The 24070-nt window shown below is 37.6% G+C and overlaps 1 protein-coding gene across 1 annotated transcript in view; it reads right to left on the reverse strand.

Moving 5' to 3' along the window:
• Positions 1–24070, reverse strand: part of ANKAR (ankyrin and armadillo repeat containing) — a 64261-nt gene that overhangs the window by 27196 nt on the left and 12995 nt on the right. Inside the window, exons 3-9 of the mRNA XM_032292665.1 lie at positions 22595–23032; positions 20225–20388; positions 19472–19575; positions 14824–15004; positions 13288–13507; positions 2639–2840; positions 742–950 (exon numbers count right to left, since the gene is read on the reverse strand). Coding sequence (XP_032148556.1) covers positions 742–950; positions 2639–2840; positions 13288–13507; positions 14824–15004; positions 19472–19575; positions 20225–20388; positions 22595–23032 — 1518 coding nt within the window. The remainder of the gene's footprint in view (positions 1–741; positions 951–2638; positions 2841–13287; positions 13508–14823; positions 15005–19471; positions 19576–20224; positions 20389–22594; positions 23033–24070) is intronic.

Consider the following 24070-nt stretch of genomic DNA (forward strand, 5'->3'; position numbering starts at 1 on the left):
TTCCTAATGGGCACTGCCAATTCTCAAGCCTTTTGAGGATTTATGGTGTGAGTCCAAGGGGTTCTCAGCTTTTTAGGCTTAGTCCTAAGCCTTGACTGTCTGTTTCCATCTTCCAGTATTTTATTGCTGTTGTATCCTTTCTTGTTTTCCCTTGCTTGTCTGCTGCTGGTGGTATTATTATCGTTTAATCTCCATGTAATTTTAGTGGGGGTCGTTAAAGGGAGTAAAATTAGATACGTCCATATAATTGGTCTAGTAACTTACCCTTATTTTGGCTAGACTGAATGCAAATTTGAAAAAAAAACTCAAGTGGAATTTTTCACAAAACATTTGTCAAAATACAACAAAAGATTTTGCTAAATTTGTCTCTACAATTGGGAGGCAAGAATAAATTGGGGGGAATGTTTTTCACTTAAAATTTCCTCTTTCCTTTTTCTTGATGAAGGAGATGTTTCAGCTTTTGGAGAAAGTTGGAAAATAAAAATAAATATAGTTGTGTAAAATATAGTCTGTTTGGGTCACAGATCTTTGATTTTAACTTGGAAATAAAACCACGTTTGCACACACGAAAATTTAGTTCTTTATTATTTGTATTTTTATTTCTGGTTTTAATTAATAATGTTTACTTCATGATTTTAAATATTTAAAATATAATGCATGTGTTGTTTTCTTTCTTTCAGAGTATCAATAATTAAACTAAATAATAATCAGAACATGTATTTATAAAGAGATTATACTCACCTACCAAAGTTTTCCACACTGGGAGTTCAGGAATATTTAACTTTATTATATATTTGAGAACCTCTGTATGAAAAGTTAACACTGATAAATGGATTATATTATTTCCTTTAATATCTGTTTTTCTCCAGTTAGCACCGACAGAAAACAGGTACTGAATAGTATCCAGTGCTCCTGAAGTGGCAGCAAGTAACAGCGGAGTGCACTGATTCCTAAAAATTAAGAAACATAATATAACAAGTAAACACACATATAGTGTCAAATTTGCTTTTTGTAAAACTGTTCAAACTGCAATTAGAGTAAGTCTGACTTACACCACCACCTTCTGGTCTTAGGAATTCCCATCCTCTGTATTCTACATGTAAATGAATTTGCCCCTTTGCCATGCTATCCCTAGTATGGGTCCCTACCCACCTCCTCAACTTAATTATCATGCCTTAAAATTTGTTTGGAGGATGATAATGCACAAAGTTCTTACAATACCCTATCCTATCTAAGTCTTACAACTACTCTGTAAGTGAAGGAAAAAGCAAAGCAAGTGTTATCAGCCCATTTTATAAATGATGTAACTGAAGCTCAGGAATTAGTTACACCCATTACTTCATGTCCAGTTTTCAAATCCCAGCTTCTTCATTGTGGCAAAAACTAACAGTTTTGCTCAAAAACTCTTAACTGATTTTTAGATAGTGAAGATCTTTTGTTTGGCTATCCATTTCCCAGCTGCTGCTGCTTCTTTTTTTTTGAGATGGAGTCTCACTCTGTTGCCCAGGCTGTAGTGCAATGGTAGATGTCGGCTCACTGCAGCCTCTGCCTCCCCAGTTCAAGCGACTCTCATCCTTCAGCCTCCAGAATAGCTAGGATTATGAGCATGTACCATCATGCCTGGCTAATTTTTGTATTTTTAGTAGAGAGGGAGTTTTGCTATGTTATCCAGGCTGGTCTCAAACTCCTGACCTCAAGTGATCTGCCTGCCTTGGCCTCTCAAAGTGGCGGGATTATAGGTGAGAGCCACTGTACCTGGCCTCTTCTTTCTTCTCATAGCTACAATGTAGACATGATGGTGAAAGTGGGAGTTGGCATCTGAGGGACACCAGCTTCCTCTGGTGGCTTCCACATGTTAAGAGCGTCAAGAAGAAGCTGGTGTCCCTCATACTAACAAGCCATTATGCTAGCCCTAAACCTCTGAATAATAGTGGACAGGTTATTCGAAGACCTAAAAAACCTGAATGAAACTAGGTCTAAATCAGGCTCAGAGATTCAAAATAATAACCTGGCTTTAGATTTCCAGCCAAGAATGTATCTTCTGGAGAAGTTACACCTTTATCCTAAATGCTGATCTGCAGCTAAATTGTTAAACGAAAGATTGTTGGGTTTTTTTTTTTAATGTCAAAGTTATTTCACTCTTTTTAATGTATTTCTCTTCCAGATACCCCTAGATATTTCTCCTGTAATCCAAAGCCTATCCCCTTTGATCTGAAGTCCTAGGGCTGCCACCTGGTTGTGTAGGATCCAATTTAGAGCAATTCTCCCCTCCCTAGTCTCAGGCTTCTTCCAGGACACTAAGTAAAATATTTAACATGAAAAATTAATCTGCAGAACCATGCTATTGGAACAAGGTGAGGGACAACTCCCTAGGAATTAGTCCTTATTCTTTCAGAAAACATGCATGGGTTGATAGAAACTCTCGTCTTTTTAAATTCTAGAGACAGTGAGTAGAAAGGATAGCACAGTAAACTTTACATATCTTTCAGATTACCCATGCCAATCACCTTTTAGTGGCAGTGTGTTCGGCAAGCCACAAAAAGCAGAAATTTATATTCGATTTAATTATCTTTCTTCTTGTTTTTTTATTATTGCCTAGACATCAACCTTAACCTGATATAAGTGCTTAATGACTTACTCAGCTGTTGCCTCAGCTTCTAGCAAACTAGGATCCTTCCTACAGAGAACAATAATGATGCAAATGTTGTCATAGAAAGCGGCAAAGTGAATCGGCATCCAGCCTCTTTTTTCAGAAAGCGTGTAATCAGCTTTGAAACAGAGTAGACAGACTGATGTTTCTAATGAGCAAGCCTGTGCAGCAAGGTGTAGAGGTGTTGGACCTAGAATGGTTGGACAATTACTTCAGTGATCAAAGCACTAACATTCCTTAAAAAGCCTAAATGCCTTATTGATATCCAACCACAGAGCTTAGTATTGTATAATGTAAAATCTCCAAAGTAAGCATTAAAAAAATACTTAGGCAACCCTATATTCCTTTATTTAACTTGGGATATCCAACCATTAAAAATCCATACTTAGAAACAAAAACCAAAAATTAAAAAAAAATCCATACTTCTTTATAAGCAAAGAAAAATGAGTAACATTTAAAATATTAAATATTTGAAAAAATAAAATGTTAAATATTTGAAAATTTAAGTCAATGTGTACAACAGTCTGATGGTAAAATGTTTCTTGTTTATTTTCCATTTGACTCAAGTTTTTTAGTAAAGGATAAGATCCTTTGAAATTGAAAAATATATAGATTTTCACAAAGGCCTCTATGTCACTAAATCCAATGGGCACTTTTATTTTTTCCCATTGTATATAGGTATTTATAATTTGAGTAGATTCCCAAAAATGGGCCAGGCACGATGGCTCGTGCCTGCAATCCCAGGACTTTGGGAGGCCAAGGCGGTGGATCGCCTGAGGTCAGGAGTTCAAGACCAGCCTGGCGAACCTGGTGAAATCCCGTCTCTACTAAAAATACAAAAAAATAAAAAATTTAACTGGGCATGGTGGTGCATGCCTGTAGTCCTAGCTACTCAGGAGGCTGAGGCAGGAGAATTGCTTGAGCCCGAGAGGCAGAGGTTGTAGTGAGCCGAGATTGTGCCACTGCAAAACAGAGCGAGACAACAGAGCGAGACAACAGAGCAAGACTCCATCTCAAAAAAAAAAATAAATAATCCCAAAAATAGCAGTTGCTGGGTGAAAGTATACAATTATCAATAGCATCATTATTACCAGTAATATATATTGCCAAACTGTTCTCCCAAAGCGTAATAGCAATTCATATCTTTACCACCTGTTATGGGGGTTTGGCTATATGGCCTCACCCAAATCTCATCTTGAATTGTAATCCCCACATGTCGAAGGAGAGAGGTAATTGGATCATAAGGGCAGTTCCCCCATGCTATTGTCATGATAGTAAGTAAACTGTCACGTGAGTCCAACTGTCATTTTTCAATTCTCACCTTAGTTATTCCTCAATAGCATTTTACACCATTGTCCACTTCTTCCTATTTAAACTAATTTCTTCTCTTGGCTTTTGTGATATCACACTCCCAGTTTTTGTCTAACCTTACTGGTTACTCCTTGGCAGTCTCCTTTGGAACCTTCTCATTGTCCTAATATACAAATGAGCTTTAAGGCTCAATCTTGGGCCTTTTTCTCTTCTCAGTCACTTTGCTTACCATATACAAATTGATGACTCCAAGGATTATAGCTCTAGATCTGATTTCTTCTGATTTGCAGATCTATATCTTTGATATCTCATAAAGCATCTTCACACTTCCCCTCAAACTTCATGTATTCAAAATTGAACTCCTGTCCTTACCTCCAAACCTGATCCTCTTTTATTGCTTCCAAAATCAGTGAGAGAGATCATGATCCACCCAGTTCTGCAGACCACAAATCTGGAAGACTCTTTGGCACCTCCCTCTCATTTTCTTCTCCATAACTAGCCCATCACCAAGTCTAAATATCTCTAGAACCCATCTCTACCAGCATCACCATCCTAATCCAAGCCATAATCATCTCCCAACTGCTATTCCCACCTTGTTTTGCCCTTATCCAATCCAGTTTTTCAGAACGTAAATCTGATCTTTTCATCTCCTTGCTCAATGGCTTCTCAAAGCCATCTGATTATGAGGAACAGTGACACGATTCACTGGCTCCAACTTAACTTGAAACACCAGCTACAACTACCTTCTTCACCTACCTCCCAATAAAACCATCCACACATTGTTCTGTTTGTTCTGACTTTCTTGTAGCTCCCCAAATGCAGCGAAATTACACGTCCCAGGTTACCCAGGAAAGTACTGGCCAATGTCTGTTGCACCAGCATAATTATTAATTGTGCCCTTTCACTTTTCAAGTCTCCTTGATTTGGATGGTGAATTATCTTGTCACCTTGGGCTATTCCTGCTCTCCGACACCTTCCGTCTCCCCAACAATTTCTTCCTTACCAGGATCTAGCTAACTCCTATTCATTTCTCTGTTTAAATGATATTTTCTCAATGAAGCACTGTTTTCATTAAATGTCTCCCATCAGAAACTTCCAATGTCCTCCTACCTGCCTTTGTAGTTGGAGCTTGATAGTATAGCCTTGATATTCCATAAAATCAGACCCAAATCTGTTTATTGAAAATTATTATTTAGTCTTCCAGTTTCTTCAAAGAAGAAAATTGTTGTTTAGTCTACCAGTTTCTGGTCTGGCATTTAAGGAGCTTAGAAATCACCACTTCATCCTAACAACAAGTAAAAAGCTGAACCAACCCTAAAGAAATCAACAACCCTTAAGTTCATCAGAGAAGTGAGGTAACAGGCAACTGATTTCCTCAAAATTGGAGAGACAGGTGGATTCAGAGAATCATAACTTAGTAGAGCAGAAATTCACAAGCAGAAACTTCCTAAGGAATCATTACTGGGGTAAGAAAACCTTAACATTAATTTACAATTGCTAGCTCACTGTGGACAAGTATGAGAGTTTAAAACTCTAGAAAGACCCATCATAGTGGGACCCCATGCTTTCATGTGTTTTACCTCTAGGAGTTTTATCAGGTCCTTACCGTGAATATTGAAGAAAAATCCCCTCATACTTCCAGCAGTGGGAGGGAGAAAAAGAACCATTCTGAAATACTCCAGGGCATTCTGTTCTGAACAAGGCCTGCTCTCAGGAGAAACTACTTTACCAGAGCCTAACCTATTGGGCTTTTATCAGAGACTAACCTGCTGGGGTTTTATCAGAGCCTAAGCTACCTAGGGAAGGGAAATGCCCAACTCCAGTCACCTCTAACCATCCTGCCTGGCCTAAGGGACATGGGGAGAGGACTGAGAAGCACTGGTGAAGTTCAAAGTAGAGGGATGCAGGCTCACCAAGAGACTGACATAGAATGCTTCTCCCCCCATACCTTACCATTACATTGTTAAAGGCCTATTTAACTACAGTTCATTTTACCCAGTACATCATGTTCTGCTATCAAGAAAAATTTACAAGTATATTAAAAAGCAAAAAAACACGGTTTAAAGAGACAGAGCAAGCATTAAAACTAGTCATGGCAGGGATTAAGACAACAATGATTTTGTTGTCTAAAATTTAAAACAATAATGATTAATGTGCTAAGGGTTCTAACGGATAAAGCAGCCTCCAAGAACAGATGGGCACAGATGGGCAATGTAAGCAGAGATGGAAATCCCAAGAAAGAACCAAAATGACATGCTACAGATAAAAAACACTGTAAAGGAAAAGAAGAATGTCATTAATGGGCTTATAAAGAGATTGGACACAACTGAGGAAGGAATCTCTAATCTTGAAGATTTATCAGTAGAACCCTCTAGGCCAGGTGCAGTGGCTCACACTTGTAATCCCAACATTTTGGGAAGCCAAGGAGGGAGGATTGCTTGAGTCCAAGAGTCTGAGACCAGCATGGGCAACATAGTGAGACCTCATCTCTATAAAAAATAAAATTAGCCAGGCATGGTGGCATATGCCTGTAGTCCTAGCTACTTGGGAGGCTGAGGTGGAAGGGTCACTTGAATATGGGAGGTAGAGGCTGGAGTAAGCTGAGATCATGCTATTGCACTCCAGCCTGGGCAACAAAATACATTATCTCAAAAATAAAAATAAAAATAAATTTAAAAGATTAGGTAAAATAAGAACAGAAAGAGAAGAGAGAAAGGAAAAGAAGAAATATTTAAAACAATAATGATTGAGAATTTTTCCATATTAATGCGACATATCAACCACAGGTAGGAAACTCAGAGAACACCAAGCCGAATAAATGCCAAAAGAAACAAACAACAAACAAAAAACGACATCAAGGCATATCATTTCCAAATTACAGATAAACAAACATAAAGAAAATCATCCTATTTATTGCAGCACTATTCACAAAAGCCAAGATTTGGAAGCAACCTAAGTGTCCATCAACAGATGAATGGATAAAGAAAATGTATCCATTCAAATGGATATACAATGGAGTAGGATTCAGCCATGAAAAAGAATGAAATCCTGCCATTTGCAACAACACAGATGGAACTGTAGGTCATTATGTTAAGTGAAATAAGTCAATCACAGAAAGACAAACTGCCTGTTCTCACTTATTTGTGGGAGATAAAAATTAAAACAATTGAACTCATGAAAATACAGAGTAGAATGATTGTTACCAGAGGCTGGGAAGGGTAGTGGGAGGAAGTGGGGATGGTTAATGGGTAAAAAAGAGAAAGAATGAGTAAGACCTAGCATTTTCTAGCACAACAGGGTGACTATAGTAAAAAAATTAATTGTATATTTTAAAATAACTAGAGTATAGTTGGATTATTTTTAACACAAATAAAGGATAAATGCTTGAGGTGATGGATACTCTACTTAACTCTGATGTGACTATTATGCATTGCATGCCTGTATCCAAAAATCTCATGGACCTCAAGCATATATGCCTACTATGTGCACACAGAAATTAAAAATTATTTTAAAAAGAAAATCCTAAAAGAAGCCATAGGAAAACACATTACTTATAGAGATGCAAAAATAAGAATTATACCCGATTTCTCCTCAGAAACTATGCAAGCAAGAAGTGAGTGGAGGAAAATAAAGTGCTGAGATAATGGAACCACTAACCAAGAATTCTGTAACCTGTAAGATTATCCTTCAAAAGTGAAGGAAGAATCAAGACTTTCTCAAACAAAAATTAAGAGAATTTGCCACCAGTAGACCTGTTGTCCAAAGAGAGGAAAAATGATATAGGTCAGAAACTTACATATACAAAAAGGAAGGGAGAGCATCAGAGAATGAAGAAAATGAAGGTCAAGTCAAATGTTTTACTTGTCTTAACTGAGCTAACAGATAACAGTTTGTTCAAAATAACATTATCTGGCTGGGTGCAGTGGCTCATGCCTGTAATCCTAGCACTTTCAGGAGGCCAAGGTGGGCAGATCACTTGAGGTCAGGAGTTCGAGACCAGCCTGGTCAACATGGTGAAACCCCGTGTCTACTAAAAATACAAAATACATAGGGTGTGGTGGTGCACACCTGTAATCCCAGCTATACATGAGGCTGAGGTGGGAGAATCACTTGAACCTGGGAGGTGGAAGTTGCAGTGGGCCAAGAATGCACCACTGCACTCCTGCCTGGGTGGCAGAGCAAGATTCCATCTCAAAATAAGTAAATAATAGCATTATCAACAAAGGGTTTGAATATCGATTAGATACATACTTCTATGTGCTTATGCATAAGTGAAATGAATGACATTAATGAAATGAATGACATATATATATATATGCTTATGCACAAGTGAAGTGAATGAATGAATGATAGGTGGGAAGAATTAGGAATATTTTGTTATTATAAGGTACCTGTACTCCCTGTGATGTGGCTTAGTGTTATTTGAAAGTAGACTTGGAATAATTGTAAATGAATGTTATAAACTTTAGGGCAATCACTAACAAAAATTTAGAAAGAAGTATAATGAATATGCTAAGAAGAAAACCATAAAAAGGAAAAAGAAGCTGATAAGCTGGCTGAGGAACATTAATCATGAGGGGTCCTTGTGGCAAACTAAGCACTTGTCCTCTGTACTGTCCCTCTCCTTGCCCCTAATCTGGAAAGCTTCAGCTTTCTGTGTAGACTACATAAGAGCCTTAGTTGAAGACATGTTCTGTCTGAAGAGTATTCAGGGTTTCCAATAAAATGTACAGACCTCAAGAAAAATTTCTTGAGCACCTATAAAGACCAAGCATTTTTCTGGGTGCTAGGGAACTGTGGCTAACAAAATAGACCAAATCCTTGTCCTTTATGGAGCTTATATTCAAGTGAAGGAGCCTAACTAAATAAATAAATACATTTATATAAGATAGGCATAAGTGATACTTAGAAAAGAAAAAGAGAGGCTGGGTGCAGTGGCTCACACCTGTAATCCCAGCAGTTTGGGAGGCTGAGGCGGAGGATCACGAGGTCAGGAGATTGAGACCATCCTGGCTAACACAGTGAAAACCTGTCTCTACTAAAAATACAAAGAAATTAGCCAGGTGTGGTGGCATGCACCTATATTCCCAGCTACTAGTGAAGCTGAGGCAGGAGAATCACTTGAACCTGGGACTCAAAGCTTGCAGTGAGCCGAGATTGCACCACTGTACTCCAGCCTGGGCAACAGAGCGAGACACTGTCCAAAATAGAAAAAAAAAAAAAAAAAAAAAAAAAAAAGCAAAGCAAAGAAAAGAAAAAGGGCAATAATGTAGGAGGCACACCATTGTTACTCAACTGGAAATTTCTACAGGGTGGATGGAAGTAACACCTCACATCTACAACCAACTGATCTTTGACAAACCTGACAAAAACAAGCAATGGGGAAAGGATTCTCTGTTCAATAAATGGTGTTGGAAAAACTGGCTAGCCATACGCAGAAAGCTGAAACTGGACCCCTTCCTTACACCTTACACTAAAATTAACTCCAGATGGATTAAAGACTTAAACCTAAAACCTAAAACCATAAAAACCCTAGAAGAAAACCTAGGCAAAACCATTCAGGACGTAGGCATAGGCAAGGACTTCATGAGTAAAACACCAAAATCAATGGCAACAAAAGCCAAAATACACAAATGGGATCTAATTAAACTTAAGAGCTTCTGTACAGCAAAAGCAGCAATCATTAGAGTGAACTGGCAACCAACAGAATGGGAAAAAAATCTTTGCAATCTACCCATCTGACAAAGGCCTAATATGCAGTATCTACAAAGAACTAAAGCAGATGTATAAGAAAAAAGCAAACTCCTTCAAAAGTGGGCAAAGGATATGAACAGATACTTTTCTAAAGAAGACATTTATGAGGCCAACAAACAGAAAAAAATGTTCATCATCATTGGTCATCAGAGAAATGCAAATCAAAACCACATTGAGATACTGTCTCACGCCAATTAGAATGGCGATCATTAAAAAATCTGGAGACAACAGATGCTGGAGAGGATGTGGAGAAAAAGGAACACTTATACACTGTTAGTGGGAGTGTAAATTAGTTCAACCATTGTGGAAAACAGTGTGGCGATACTGCAAGGATCTAGAAATAGAAATTCCATCTGACCCAGCAATTCCATTACTGGATATATACTCAAAGGACTATAAATTGTTCTACAATAAAGACACATGCACACGAATGTTCACTGTGGCACTGTTTACAATAGCAAAGATGTGAAACCAACCCAAATGCCCATCAATGATAGACTGGACAAAGAAAATGTGGCACATATACAACATGGAATACTATGGAGCCATGAAAAATGATGAGTTCGTGTCCTTTGTAGGGACATGGATGAATCTGGAAACCATCATTCTCAGCAAACTGACACAAGAACAGAAAACCAAACACTGCATGTTCTTACTCACAGGCGTGTATTGACAATGAGAACACATGAACAAAGGGAGAGGAGCATCACACTCTGGGGTCTGTTGGGGGGGCTAAGGGAGGGATAACATGGGGAGAAATGCCAGTTGTAGGTGATAGGGGGATGGAGGAAGCAAACCACCTGGCCAAGTATGTACCTATCCAACAATCCTGCATGATCAGCACATGTACTTCAGAACCTAAAGTACAATTAAAGAGAGACAGAGAGAGAGAGAAAAGAAAAGAAAAAGAGAGCAATAATGTAGGAGACACATCATTGTTATTCAGCTAGAAATTTCTACAGGGTGGATGGGACAGGTAAGCTTCCTTCTCCCCTTCCAGGTCCACTCACCTCCTTTACCACCGTGGCTCTCCTACCCCTGACGATTAAGCAACCCCTGTCCTCTGCTCCTTGTCAGTATCTACCAATGCGTAGCCCTGGCAGGAAACTGCAAGGAGGAAGGATGAGGGCGGGCTCCCTCTCTGAGGTCATCGCAGGTTTGCTGTGCAATAGCACATCTGTTGGAAGATGGCCAGTTTGACTAACTATCCCCTGCCCCTTGACAATTCAGGTCACTGCAAGTTGTTTCTTTAAAACAAAAGCCTTTTTGAATTCTCTTATATAGAATATGAAAGTAGAGTCTCTTAAATATAGACACAGAAAGTATAACCTCTTAAATTTTTGTTTTTCTGCATATCCAACATTTAGGTCAAGTTTATTACCTCAGTCAAGAATGACTCATTCCTCAGACCTCAGACTGTAACTGCCACTAGATGGCAGCATATCAAAATTACATTATAATCACTCTTTTTTTTTTTTTTTTTAAGTTGGAGAAACCACTTTTGGGCCTGAATTTATAAAAATAGAGGTGACAGCAAATTCCACAGGAAAAAAAAGAGAGCAAACTCCCCAAACTGAAGAGGAATATCAATAAATAACTATGGGTAGAAAGTAATTTATACTTCAAAATGAATACAAAACATTATTATGCAACATGCAACAGCATTTTGAAAATTATATACTATAAAGAAAAATTCTAATATAGATAATAGTCCTTTTAAATCCACCAAATATTTTATGTCTTACCATCTCTTTCCTTTTTTACTTCTACTTTGGATGACTCTGTTTTAAAAGGGAATGCACATAGAAGTATGATTATTAATATACAGCGGTTTCCTAAGTTATTCAAAAAGACTCATATGAATAGGAACAAAATGACTATGTAGCTGTAGCTGGCAAGATTACATTGAACAGTACTGAGAATAACTTTTGGTCAAGTCATCAGGGCATGTCCTATGCATCTGACAATGCAACAAAGCAGACCTGGAAACTCTGCCCCTCAAGTGGCTGCTTAAAACTCACAGGTGGGACAATTTTGTGTTGGTTAAGCAATAATACTGGCAGTAGAGTATTATGTTTTCCACACTTCAAAATCTACCCAATTCTCAGCAAATGGAAATTCAGTCAGAGGGCACATGAGAAACTTTTAATTTACCAAAGACTTCTCCACACTAAAAAAGGCTTAAAGTAATATATATTTAAATAATGTTACCTATTGCATTTAAATGTGATTGAACTGTGCCTTATTTTAACTAAGTTCATTATGTATTGAATATTTTGAGTAACAGAAGAATCTGAATATCAAAACATTTTAATCACACTGATAGAATACAGAATTTATGGATATTCAATAGGGTTAAAGCACAACATTTTGTTTGATGTCTGTAAAAATTTAACATAGCTTATTAAGATAGCTGACTTCATTAAATATAAAATCACCACTTCATATTGCCAACATTGTTGCATTGGCCATTCCCGACAATTTAAACACACACACACACACACACACACACACACACGCACACACACACACTCATTCTGTCACCCACGCTGAAGTACAGTGGTGCAATTATAGCTCTCTGTAACCTTGAACTCCTAGGCTCAAGCAATCTTCCCACCTCAGCCTCTCAGAATAACTAGGACTACAGGCATACACCACCAAGCCTGGCTAAGTTTTTTTTTTTTTTTTTTTTTAATTTTATAGAGCAGTCTCATTATGCTGCTCAGTCTGGTCTTGAACTCTTAGTCTCAAGTGATCCTCCAGCCTTGGCCTCCCAATGTGCTGGCATGACAGTAGTGACCCATTATACCTGCCCCTGACAATGTATCTATATTTTCCTTTCCAGTTATGGAGGGCCACCAATTTCATTTTCAAGTTTGTTTTTATACTAGCTAAGTTTATTTCAATGACTATAAAATATGCATGCATATTTAATCATCACAAAAATAGCTTTTAAAGTTTAAATGAGGTTAATCTTAAAGGGGCTATTAATTCTAAACATTATTATTATCAAGAAATTTTTTGTTCTTAAATGTAATTTAAATATACATAATATGAAGAAACTATTCCTTGTTTGAGGATCCTAGAATAAAGAATGATTGTTCTACTGGGACCTGACAGTCATATCTATTGCTGTTCTGTGAATTTCTATAGTATATCAGTGTATATTAATTTTGCCAGTGCTTATCAAATGATATCCTGCCTTCACCCATCCATGCATTAATTTTATTAATTATTTTCTGAGCAACCACTAAGCCAAGCTTTCATCTGGACACAGGGTACAATGACAAATAAAGTAGACCAAATCTTTGCCCTCTTATAGAGCTTATATTCAAATGAAGGAGACACAGCGAGCAAATACAAAACTACATAAGCTAGCTATAAGTGATACTTAGAAAACTAAAAGGAGCCCTTCTTAGATAAATGAAAAAAAAAAAAAAAAAAAAAAAAAAAAACCTCAACTTTGCTCTAGTTAATCCAATTTTACTGTGCTCTAAAATCAACATGCATTCCCACTGCTCAATTAGGGCAAATAAAATAACAACATTTTAGGTTTAAAAACTTCATGTTACCTTGGCTGAACATAACAAAGCGCCTCTGGTTGACCCTAAAATTAGCATTGCACAGTTGACATATAATAGAAACTCTGTTGTGCAGCGCAGCATGATGAAAAATAGTATAACCTGCTTCATCTGCAACATTGATTGTCGAGCTTGACGTTTTACGGCTAAATGTATGGAAAACTGCAGACAACCCTCTTTCAACAGCAGACTTCATACCAAATGGAATACTCTAAAATTAAGAAGGCCAGACTCAGTTTATCAAAACACACCTAAAGTTTGATTTAAGGAAAAAAGGACATGAAATATATTAACAGAATCACATGAATGCTGCTAAAATTAAGTAGAGTTTTCACAAGATCTACGTGGAAAGTTTCTTACTGGATAATGATTAAAGTTGTTAGAGTTATAAGCGACTATTAAGAACTTAAAAAATATTTCGGGGAATTTTTCTTATTATTTTTATTTTTTCTAAAATATTTTAAAAACAAATGGAGATCATTGTGCTCCTTATCTGACTGTAGAAAAACCTAGTTTAGAAGTCTAGAAACTTGACATATAGAGCTATAGAAATACAGTTGTCATCGAAAAATAAAAATATCATCCTCTTCTTTTAGATATTCCGACTAATGTTTAAAAATTCAACTAACAAATTTTTAAGGTTTTAATTTGTGGACATGAAAGCAAATAAATGGAAAGTAAATATCCGTCTAACCTTTGAAGCTGGTGAGCTTCATTGCTCAGTTCCAGAAGCTGTACAACAAGGCTTGTTGAAACAGACGTGGAGATTTGATTCAGGATGCTAGATTTTCTCCTTAGATTTTAGTTCCCAGGATTGAGGCCTGGCTCTGCCATTCCTATATGATTTGTGAAAGACCCCTCTCTACACCTCAAATTTCTCATTTGTATAACAGAAATGATAATAATAAAACTAGTCATATCTTAAAAGAGTTCATTGATTTATAATATTGCCTAACATACAGAATAAGCAATGAATAAATATGAGCCATTATTGAGATTAATCACTGTCCAGTGCATTAACAGGCACTCTGCCAGAAATTTATAATCCAGAATTATATACCTTTTCAGCTACTAAAATGTGGCATTTTGGCCAGGCACAGTGGCTCACGCCTGTAATCCCCAGCACTCTGGGAGCCCAGGGTGGGTGGATTGCCTGAGCTCAGGAGTTCACGACCAGCCTGGGCAACATGGTGAAACCCTATCTCTACTAAAATAAAATTTAAAAAAAAATTAGCCAGGCATGGCAGTGTGCGCCTGTAGTCCCACATACTCAGGAGGCTGAGGCAGGAGAATTGCTTGAACCTGGGAAGTAGAGATTGCAGTGAGCCAAGATCACGCCACTGCACTCCAGGCTCAGGTAACAGAGTGAGACTCTGTCTCCAAAAAAAAAAAAAAAAGGTGGCATTTTATTTCATATTGAAGTCTTTAGCCTATTATTTACCCCTAAAATAAACATTCATTTGAGACATACACTTATGGATAAAACAAAACTTCATATACTTTATTATGTGGTAGTCACTGAAATACCTTGCATTTCATTGCTTTTTTGAAACCAAATTTTTTCTTAAATTGTTCATGTAACTGAGCATCTGTCAGTGGAAGTCTTTTCAGTCTCAGATTGTTCACTATTTCATTTATGGCTCCCCACCACTGTGTCTTATATATTTGCTGATAGAAAGTTTCAAGTTCAAAATAGATCACATAGTACCTATAAAAAATAAAGAAAAAAAGATATATCTCTACCTTTGAAGTGATTTGCTACTTTTTTTTCTGTGCTGGCAAACTTCATTTATTCTGTAACAATTAAATATAAAATGGTAGTTTAAATTGTACTCAATTGTAAGTATATTAATAACATGATTATCAACTGTTATTAATCAAGTCTTTATATAAAAATGTCTTCATATTGTATTGACTCTGTCCTTTTCATGTCAGTGATCTGGGGCAATGTCTAAAAGTTCCTCAAGGGCCTAACTCTGGGTGAAGTTCTAGGTCATCTAACTGTCTGCTTACCCACCTCTTATTCTTTTAAGCTAATTACATCTATATTTGGTTTCTCAAGAGTTTACCCTGAATGTGATCTGGAATGATGCTTTGGGTAATGGCTCCTTGTCTTTTACTCACTGCAGCAGTGAACTAGAGAAACCCCCCTCCTACCAGGTCCCTGGAACATAGTTGGGGCTTGAAACAGCCCTGATCCCTATCACTCTGGAATGGAAAATTGATAAAATTTTGAGTTACTCTGTACCCTAGGTTTGCTTATCATCACAGGTGAGGGAAAATGGCAACCTTCCTCTCCTGCCCCCCGTGAAGTACCTTTCCCAAGTCTGGGTTTCAGCAGTGAATACTTCAGCTGCTGAACTACCTCTGACAGTGGGAGGCCTCTTAATATTGCCAGGGTTTCTCCTCCAAATGCAACTATTTATTGCTGTAAATACAGTATTCTTTTTTTCTTGAAACAGGGTCTTACTCTGTTGCCAAGGCTGGAGTGCAGTGGTGCAATTGCAGCTCACTGCAGCTTCCACTTCTCAGGCTCAAGTGATCCTCCCACCTCAGCTTCCTGAGTAGCTGTGACTACAGGTGTGTGCCACCATGCCTGGCTAACTTTTACATTTTTTGTAGAGATAGGGTCTTAAAGCCAGACATAATCCCAGCACTTTGGGAGGCCAAGGTGAGCAGACCACTTGAGGTCAGGAGTTTGAGACCAGCCTAGCCAACATGGCAAAACCTCTTCTCTACTAAAAATATAAAAATTAGCCAGGCATGGTGGTGCATGCTTGTAATCCCAGTTACTGAGGAGGCTGAGGCAGGAGAATCACTTGAACCCAGGAGGTGGAGGTTGCAGTGAGCTAAGATTGTGCCACTGCACTCCAGCCTGGGTGACAGAGCAAGATTCTGTCAAAACAAACAAACAAATAAACAAAGATAGAGTCTTCACTATGTTGCCCAGTCTGGTCTCAAATTCCTAGGCTCCGTCAGCCTATCCAAGCAATCCTCCCACCTCAGCCTCCTGAAGTGCTGGGATTACCGGCATAAGCCACTGCAACTGGCCCAAATACAGTATTCTTGATAGTGGTAACCCCTCCTATGGCTCTTTACTGCTGCTCAGGGATGATCAGTTTTCCTAAAAGAGCTAAAAATTTGTTCCATTACACTAATATTTTGAGAAAGAAGTTAGTGATTATGCTAAGGAAACTGTGCACAGTAGCTAAGGAAGAATCACTGGGTCTCATGAGTCAGTTACAGGACGGTCACAGGGAAACACTGTTATAAATTAGTCAGAGGCTAATAGTCTTCCTTGATCTGTACTTCAATTCCAATTTTCTGAATATAAGGGACCTCAGTGCCTGGATAGAGGTATGTCTGAGGTCCTGTTCACATTTCTCTGAGGGTGTTATTCTTCCCATACATCATCCTCTTCCCCTAAAAGGAAACTAGACCACGAGAATATAAACTAAAGGCTGTCTGGACCCACAGCTTGCAGGTATAGTACCAGATCAGGTGGTGGGGCTTGTCACTTGTTCATAGGTCCCAGCTTGCAGAGGTGCCATGGTCATCAGTGGGGACTTGCCTAGCTTATTAGACTCTAGCCTCCAAAATCAAGGAGCAGGTGTTCGGTATCTTACTTAGATTTGAAAGTTTTGAACAGTCTGACTCACAGTGGTGATAGGCTCTAGGACTTTAAGGAGCTGTTTGGATCAGACCTGGATGCTTGATTGGTACTACATGACTAAACTGAATTTTTAGAAGAAAACAGCTCATGGGGCTTATTGGGCTTTATGTGCCTAGACAGGAAAGGAGGAAATTGAAGATATTCCATGGTAGCTGAGAATGCTGATCTGCTGACATATGAGATTCAAAAAAAAAAAAAAATTGTGTGTGGATTGGGTTGTAGAAGAAACTGAAAGTTCTCTAGTGATTGGTAGAGAAGCCAGAAAAGTTCTGCTTATAACTCTACCTGTGGTTTTTACTTTTACTCCATGCTGTCTGGGTCTGGGATACAGGCTTATTTTAGATTTCAAAACCAGCAAATTGGTATGTATCAGCCTACCATTCAACAACGCTGATGACCAAATGCTGTGCATTAGTTCAAACTAGAAAAACAATTCCACTATGATATGACTGATCTCTTACAGTGCAATGGTAGTGTTTTTTTTTTGTTTGTTTGTTTTTTTGTTTTGTTTTTTTTGAGACGGAGTTTCGCTCTTGTTGCCCAGGCTGGAGTGCAATGGCGCGATCTCCGCTCACCGCAACCTCCGCCTCCTGGGTTCAGGCAATTCTCCTGCCTCAGCCTCCTGAGTAGCTGGGATTACAGGCATGCGCCACCATGCCCAGCTGATTTTTTGTATTTTTAGTAGAGACGGGGTTTCACTATGTTGACCAGGATGGTCTCGATCTCTTGACCTCGTGATCCACCCGCCTCGGCCTCCCAAAGTGCTGGGATTACAGGCATGAGCCACCGCGCCCGGCCAATAGTAGTGTTTTTATAGCAACCGTACTCATTCACCCGCAACAGCCTCTCACCAAGTACAGCTTCTGTCCCAGCTGCTTCCCTGAATTCCCAGGATCACTGGTGCCCCAGAAGCCTGATAGAACTTGAAGAATAAAGGTTTATTGAAAAGTGACTCAAGGAAACTATTTAGTTTGGCAGGGATTTTATGTGGAGTATGTGAACAGGTGCTGGGACTCTGGGCAAGAGATTCTTCCTCCAGGGAGTACACATCACCTGTCCATTCCAGAGGCATGAGATCTGCTACTTGGTTCCCTTCAAAATCATGGAGGTCATTAGCCACATAGTCTTTGACTTCAGCTTGAATACGATATGTGTATCCTGAGAGTAATTCAGTAGAAAGATTACCCCTTTCCTCCTTTATCCCACTACCCTCTCTGCCTTATTTTTCTTATTCTTCTCACTCACATGCATCTTAAAAGAAATTCATATTCTTTACTTTTTTATGACTTATAACTCCACTGTACTTAACACTTCAACTTACTGAAAATAGACTCCTTTAGCCAACACTCCTTTAACCAACCAGCTATGATTTAGCAAATCATAGCTAAATTTAGAGGGCTCTCTCCAAGATTAAAATGACTTGGCCCTTTTCCGTGTTGCATTTGATGCTTTTTACTATTTCTATATTCTGAAATTTGGCTTTCATACTCTCTTTTTGTTATTATTTAAGAGATGGGGTCTTGCTATGGTGCCCAGGCTAGAGTGCAACAGCTATTCACAGCACATTGCAGACTTGAACTCTTGGCCTCAAGTGATCCTCCCACCTCAGCCTTATGCTATCATACGCTCTTCTTCCTCCTCTACCTGTATCATTGCCTCTCAGTCTTCTTTGTTCTCTCTCCTCTACTTCTCCCTACACTCTTTATAAGTTACTATTCTCCAAAGTTTCAGACTTGGTCCTATCCTCTCAACTGCTTGCATGCCTTAAAAACAAACAAATGGGCCAGGTGCAATGGCTCATGCCTGTAATCCTGACACTTTGGGAGGCCAAGGCGGGCGGATCACCTGAGATGAGGAGTTCAAAACCAGCCTGACCAATATGGTGAAACTGTCTCTACTGAAAATGCAAAATTAGCCGGGCATGGTGGTACGTGCCTGTAATCTCAGCTACTTGGAAGGCTGAGGCAGTAGAATTGCTTGAACCCAGGAAGCGGAGGTTGTGGTGAGCCAAGATCGTGCCACTGTACTCCAGCCTGGGTGACAGAGTGAGACTCCATCTCAAAAAACAAACAAAAAATGAACCAACAAGCAAAACTTCCTTATTTGTTTTTAAATCTTTGCCTCTAATTAAATGTTTCTTCTGAGTTCTACTTCTCATATTTCCAAATATCAGTGTCTGAGATTTAAAAATCTAAGAACACAACACGTAAAAGACAAAAAATGCTGGGATTTGATCCCCATCTCTATCCCTATTTAACCACTATGTTAATTATAAGAACTAATTACAAGATCTTAAGGATTGTTACACGGACTGTATCAAATACATCTAGTAACTATAACATTTAATACTTTATTGAGTCAATCTGTCATTCATGGTAGTTATTATTCTGGAATTACCACTGTAAACATTTAAATTAACCTTTGCATTTTGTCATTTTCTTTGTTCTCTACAAACTTTCAACAAATTGTAGCTAGTGTCAGTAATTAGCGAAAACTCCTTACCTTTTTCCATAAAATTCCATGACTGGTATTGAGTAATAGTCTTTGTATCCTGAATCTTCTATAAATGTATTAGCAGCACAATCTCGTATCTTTTCTAAATTTTTCTAAAATATGAGTTAGGTTACTAAAGACATATCTTTAAACACATCTAAACAATTATAAGAATTATTTGTATGAGATGGTATATATGTAAATAACAAATTTTAAATTTACTATTCCAGAAGACTCTGATAGCAGCGGCATGTATCTAATCCTTACTTTGAGAATGAGAAAAAAATACGAAAGGGAAGACATAGAGTATACAGAAGGTGGAAAAGAAATAACAATTGAAATGTAGAATGTTTACACTAAATTCCAGGTGAAGAATTACTGTTCTAAAACTTTAGAGGATCTCTGTTCTAATCCTGATTCTTTGAGAAAAAATGGAAGAATGAGTGTCTAGGGATTTCTACCACACTCTGTGGTTACCTATTCTAGGGCAAATATGGTCCATTAGAAATCTGTAAATTCTGTGAGGATGATAGATGTACCTAGCTTATTTATAATTTTATCTCAGATATCCAACACAGTATATTACATATAACTGTACTTAATTCATTTATGTTAAAATAATATATGAAACAGTTAGTGAATTGTGAGAATAGTCATTTGGAGAGCTGTCTAGTGCCTGTACCAACAGAGGCTATTTTTGATTGGAGACTAGGATAAAAGAGTTGTGAAATGATAAACCATCTAAGGAATGATCATTTAAACCTGAAAATCTTCCAAAGCATTTTCAATTGAAGGGGTGCTGATATCAAATTCAATTCCTCCATGAACATGAAAATATTGATTCTCTTTGTAGTGAAAATTCTGGCATTTAAAATTTCTTCCATAAATAAATGGAGGCAATTCTCTCTCTGTCTTGACCTTGTCATCTGCAGAAATGAAAACAAGCTTTTATTTAAAAAGTGAACAGCACATAAACAATCAGATTTTAAGAGATCTAATTTCTCATTCATGTAAACAAAGAAAATTCCAGATGAAATTAAAATCTTAGCAATTATAGTCCATAAAATTATTTATGCTGTTAATGTATATAAATATTTTAACATTAAAATATATTTTGGGCTATGCACAGTGGCTCATGCCTGTAATCCCAGCATTTTGAGAGGCCAAGGGGGGCAGATTGCTTGAGCCCAGGAGTTCAAGACCAGTCTGGGCAACATGGTGAAACCCTGTCTCTACTAAAAATACAAAAACCAGCTGGGTGTGATGGTGTATGCCTGTAATCCCAGCTACCTAGGGGGCTGAGGTGGGAGGATTGCTTGAGCCCAGGAGGTCAAAGCTGCAGTGAGCTGAGATCATGCCACTGCACTCCAGCCAGGGTGACAGAGTGACACCCTGTCTCATATATATAAATATATGAGACATTTGGGCATTTTCTGCAGTTTTATTGTAAAGCCATTTCAAAAGTATGCTCAAAACATTGTTCTAATTACTGATTTCTTGTAAGTGAGCTCAAGATTAACATCTTACTCCAAGTATAAGAAAGGATTAGAAACTCTATGCCTAAGATAATCTTTGGTTAAATAAACAAAAGCTTATCTTAGCTAGTTTAGTTAAAAGGAGACATTATAAAGAAATAGATGGGTATATCTCATATACAAAAATAACCAACCCATATTTCTAGAAAGTAATGAAATTATACAGATAACTTATTTTTAAAAGTTATTTTCTCTGCTAGGCACAGTGGCTCACACCTATACTCCCAGCACTTTGGGAGGCTGAGGTGGGCAGATCACCTGAGGTCAGGAGTTTGAGATCAGCCTGGCCAACATAGCAAAACCTGTCTCTACTAAAAATTGAAAACTTAGTTGGGTATGGTGGCGGATGCCTGTAATCCCAGCTACTCAGTAGGCTGAGACAGAAGAATCACTTGAACCCGGGAAGCAGAGGTTGCAGTGAGCCGAGATCATGCCACTGCACTCCAGCCTGTGTGACAGAGCAAGACTCCATCTCAAAAAAAAAAAAAAATCTCAAATTCCAGCAAAGATTAGGTTTTTCAATATGTTGACTGGTTAGCAGAATATGGTTTCATCAACACAAGGTACATAATGCATTTTAGGAAATAAAAGTAAAGTACAAAAAGTAATATACACTACACATCCTGATCTCAACACCTAGAATTAACTATTTAACATTAGTCATATTTGCTTCCCATAGTTTAAGTAATAAGATATTGCAGATATAGGTAACCTTCTCTTTAAGCAAGTCCCTCCCACTTCTATACATGCTCCCCACCACCCAAAAGCCACGCACTGTCATGATTCCATTTCTAATAGTTCACAGATAATTTATATCTTCAGCACCTGAATTCTCATGGTACCAATTTTCACTAAAGGATTTGCAAAATTTCTGCTGAAAATTTGCCATCTGAAGAAAAAGCCCGTTATAATAAACTACATGCCTGGACAGCAATGAAAGTGTATAAATTGTATGCTAATCTGGATAGGATGAAGAGTTTATACTGAAGTCCCATCAAATTGCATTAATCATGGCCCTGCTTCAACTCTTTATTCTATTACATTGCTCTATTTGTTTATTACAGTGCCAATACTGCCTTCATTTAATTACTGTAGTTTTAATATGTTTCATTTCAATTTAATTCCACATTCATTACTGTAGTTTTAATATAGAGCAGCAAAGGGTCATTAATGGTCTTTCAGAAATTAATTACCCTTTGCTGCTCTATATTAACTTTAGAGTAAGTGTGTAAACTTCAGTGAAAAATATGATCAGGATTTTGAATAGAAGTACACTGAATTTATAGAGTAATTTGAATGAGATATGATATACTCACAGTGTTGTTCCATCATGAACATGGCATATTTCCCTATTCATACAGAACTTATTTTAACCTATTTTGAAACTTTCAGTAGCCCTTATACAAATATATACAAAGTACTATGTACAGACACTGAGTGTTTTAAATTACATTAGAGACATTAAATTTTATGTTCTCTTTCTAACAGGTTATAGCTAGGTTACTGCCTGTACCCATACACCAGAAACAAAATTGTATTTAAACATATATCTAATATATACCTATATTTTATACTTGATTTTTGGTGATACTCTTACCTGAAAAAGGCTGAAGCAGACTATTTAAATATGGAACTTTCATTTTCTTCTTTAAACTCAATAGAAATGGAATCAGAAAACTTATTAACTTTAGGTATCCTATCCCTCTTCTGGTATCTTTTTTCTTCTCAAAGTGTTTTTGAATAATCTTTTTTTGAAGATATAACCTTTGCTGTAGTCTCTGGTAGGTACAAATATCAAGATAATCTTGATTATATTTTATAGCATTAGTAAGCCAATAGTCTGTTTCAAATATAAAGACATTTTCATACTGCTGAACTTGAGTGGTACTGAATGTTAACTTTAGCATAATATTTTCAGCATATTTCATAAATACAGCTGTTTCTTCAGGGCTACTGGGATCATATGTTGGATCTTCATTCATGTCTTCATCATAGATTCCATTAAAGTCTGGATCCTTTGTAATATCAGTCAAACCTTTACAATAAAAAAGAAAAATTTTAGATAATGAAAATTTCATATTCGGCATCTGGATAAATATGAAAGACCGAGCACAGGATTTTATCATGAAATCCTACTAACATGACAGTAAAGGAAAAATTAGATGCTGTAAACCAAATACAAAATTTTAAGCACCCCCCTCAAAACTGACTGAACAAACCTGTTTGGCCAAGGGGACGGACCCCAGAGAAACCTTAAAAACTGAGTTTTTTGCCATCATGGGATGGAAGGTCAGACATGCCTCATTATACCCCTTTCCTTTTGTGGTTTAGACACAACCAACTGACCAGCATTAATGTTAAAATACAGATCATAAGACTGACAGAATGAACTCTTTATGACAATAAGATACCAAATTATAAACAAAACCTAGGGCCATGCCAGGCAAGGGTGAAGTCACAAACCCCTATACTTAAAGAGTAAACTAGGTTCTAACTGCCACAGGTTTTTCTGTTTTCTCTAACAGTTGAGCACTGGTCTCAAGAAAAGCAATTTTAAAAGAATTATAGCTCATTCCCCAACAGATACTAAGTAATTGACCTCCCTGTCCCCCAAGCCATAACTAGAGCTTTGATTGGAAAAGAGACTGATTTTAATAACTTTCTCCTTATAAGACCACTGACCATAATGTGGTTCTGGCCTGTTTACAGAGGCTGTAAACAGTGGATGCCTTCAAGTCCCTGCTTCTTCTGACATATAATAAGGGCCTAATTGTAATGCATTTAAATGTTAAGTCTCCACCCCAAAGTAAACATGAATATGTAATATGCATGTCTGTTCAATATGCATGTTAGAACCCACTTCATGAATGTTCATAGCTCTTCCTATAACTTGTTGCATATGTATACTTGGCCAAACAGTTCATCTTAAATTCCTGTCTTGCTCCTCCCTTCCTTGAAGTGCCTGTCAGAATGGCCAGTTTGAAGACTGTAATCCTTTATAAGAAATATACAGATTCATTGCAATCTGTCTCAAAATAGCAGTCACCATTCTTCACAGAAATAGAAAAAAATC

Source organism: Sapajus apella, unplaced genomic scaffold (genome assembly GCF_009761245.1).
Source record: "Sapajus apella isolate SASKATOON/1434 unplaced genomic scaffold, GSC_monkey_1.0 scaffold28, whole genome shotgun sequence".
NCBI classification, from domain to species: Eukaryota; Metazoa; Chordata; class Mammalia; order Primates; family Cebidae; genus Sapajus; species Sapajus apella.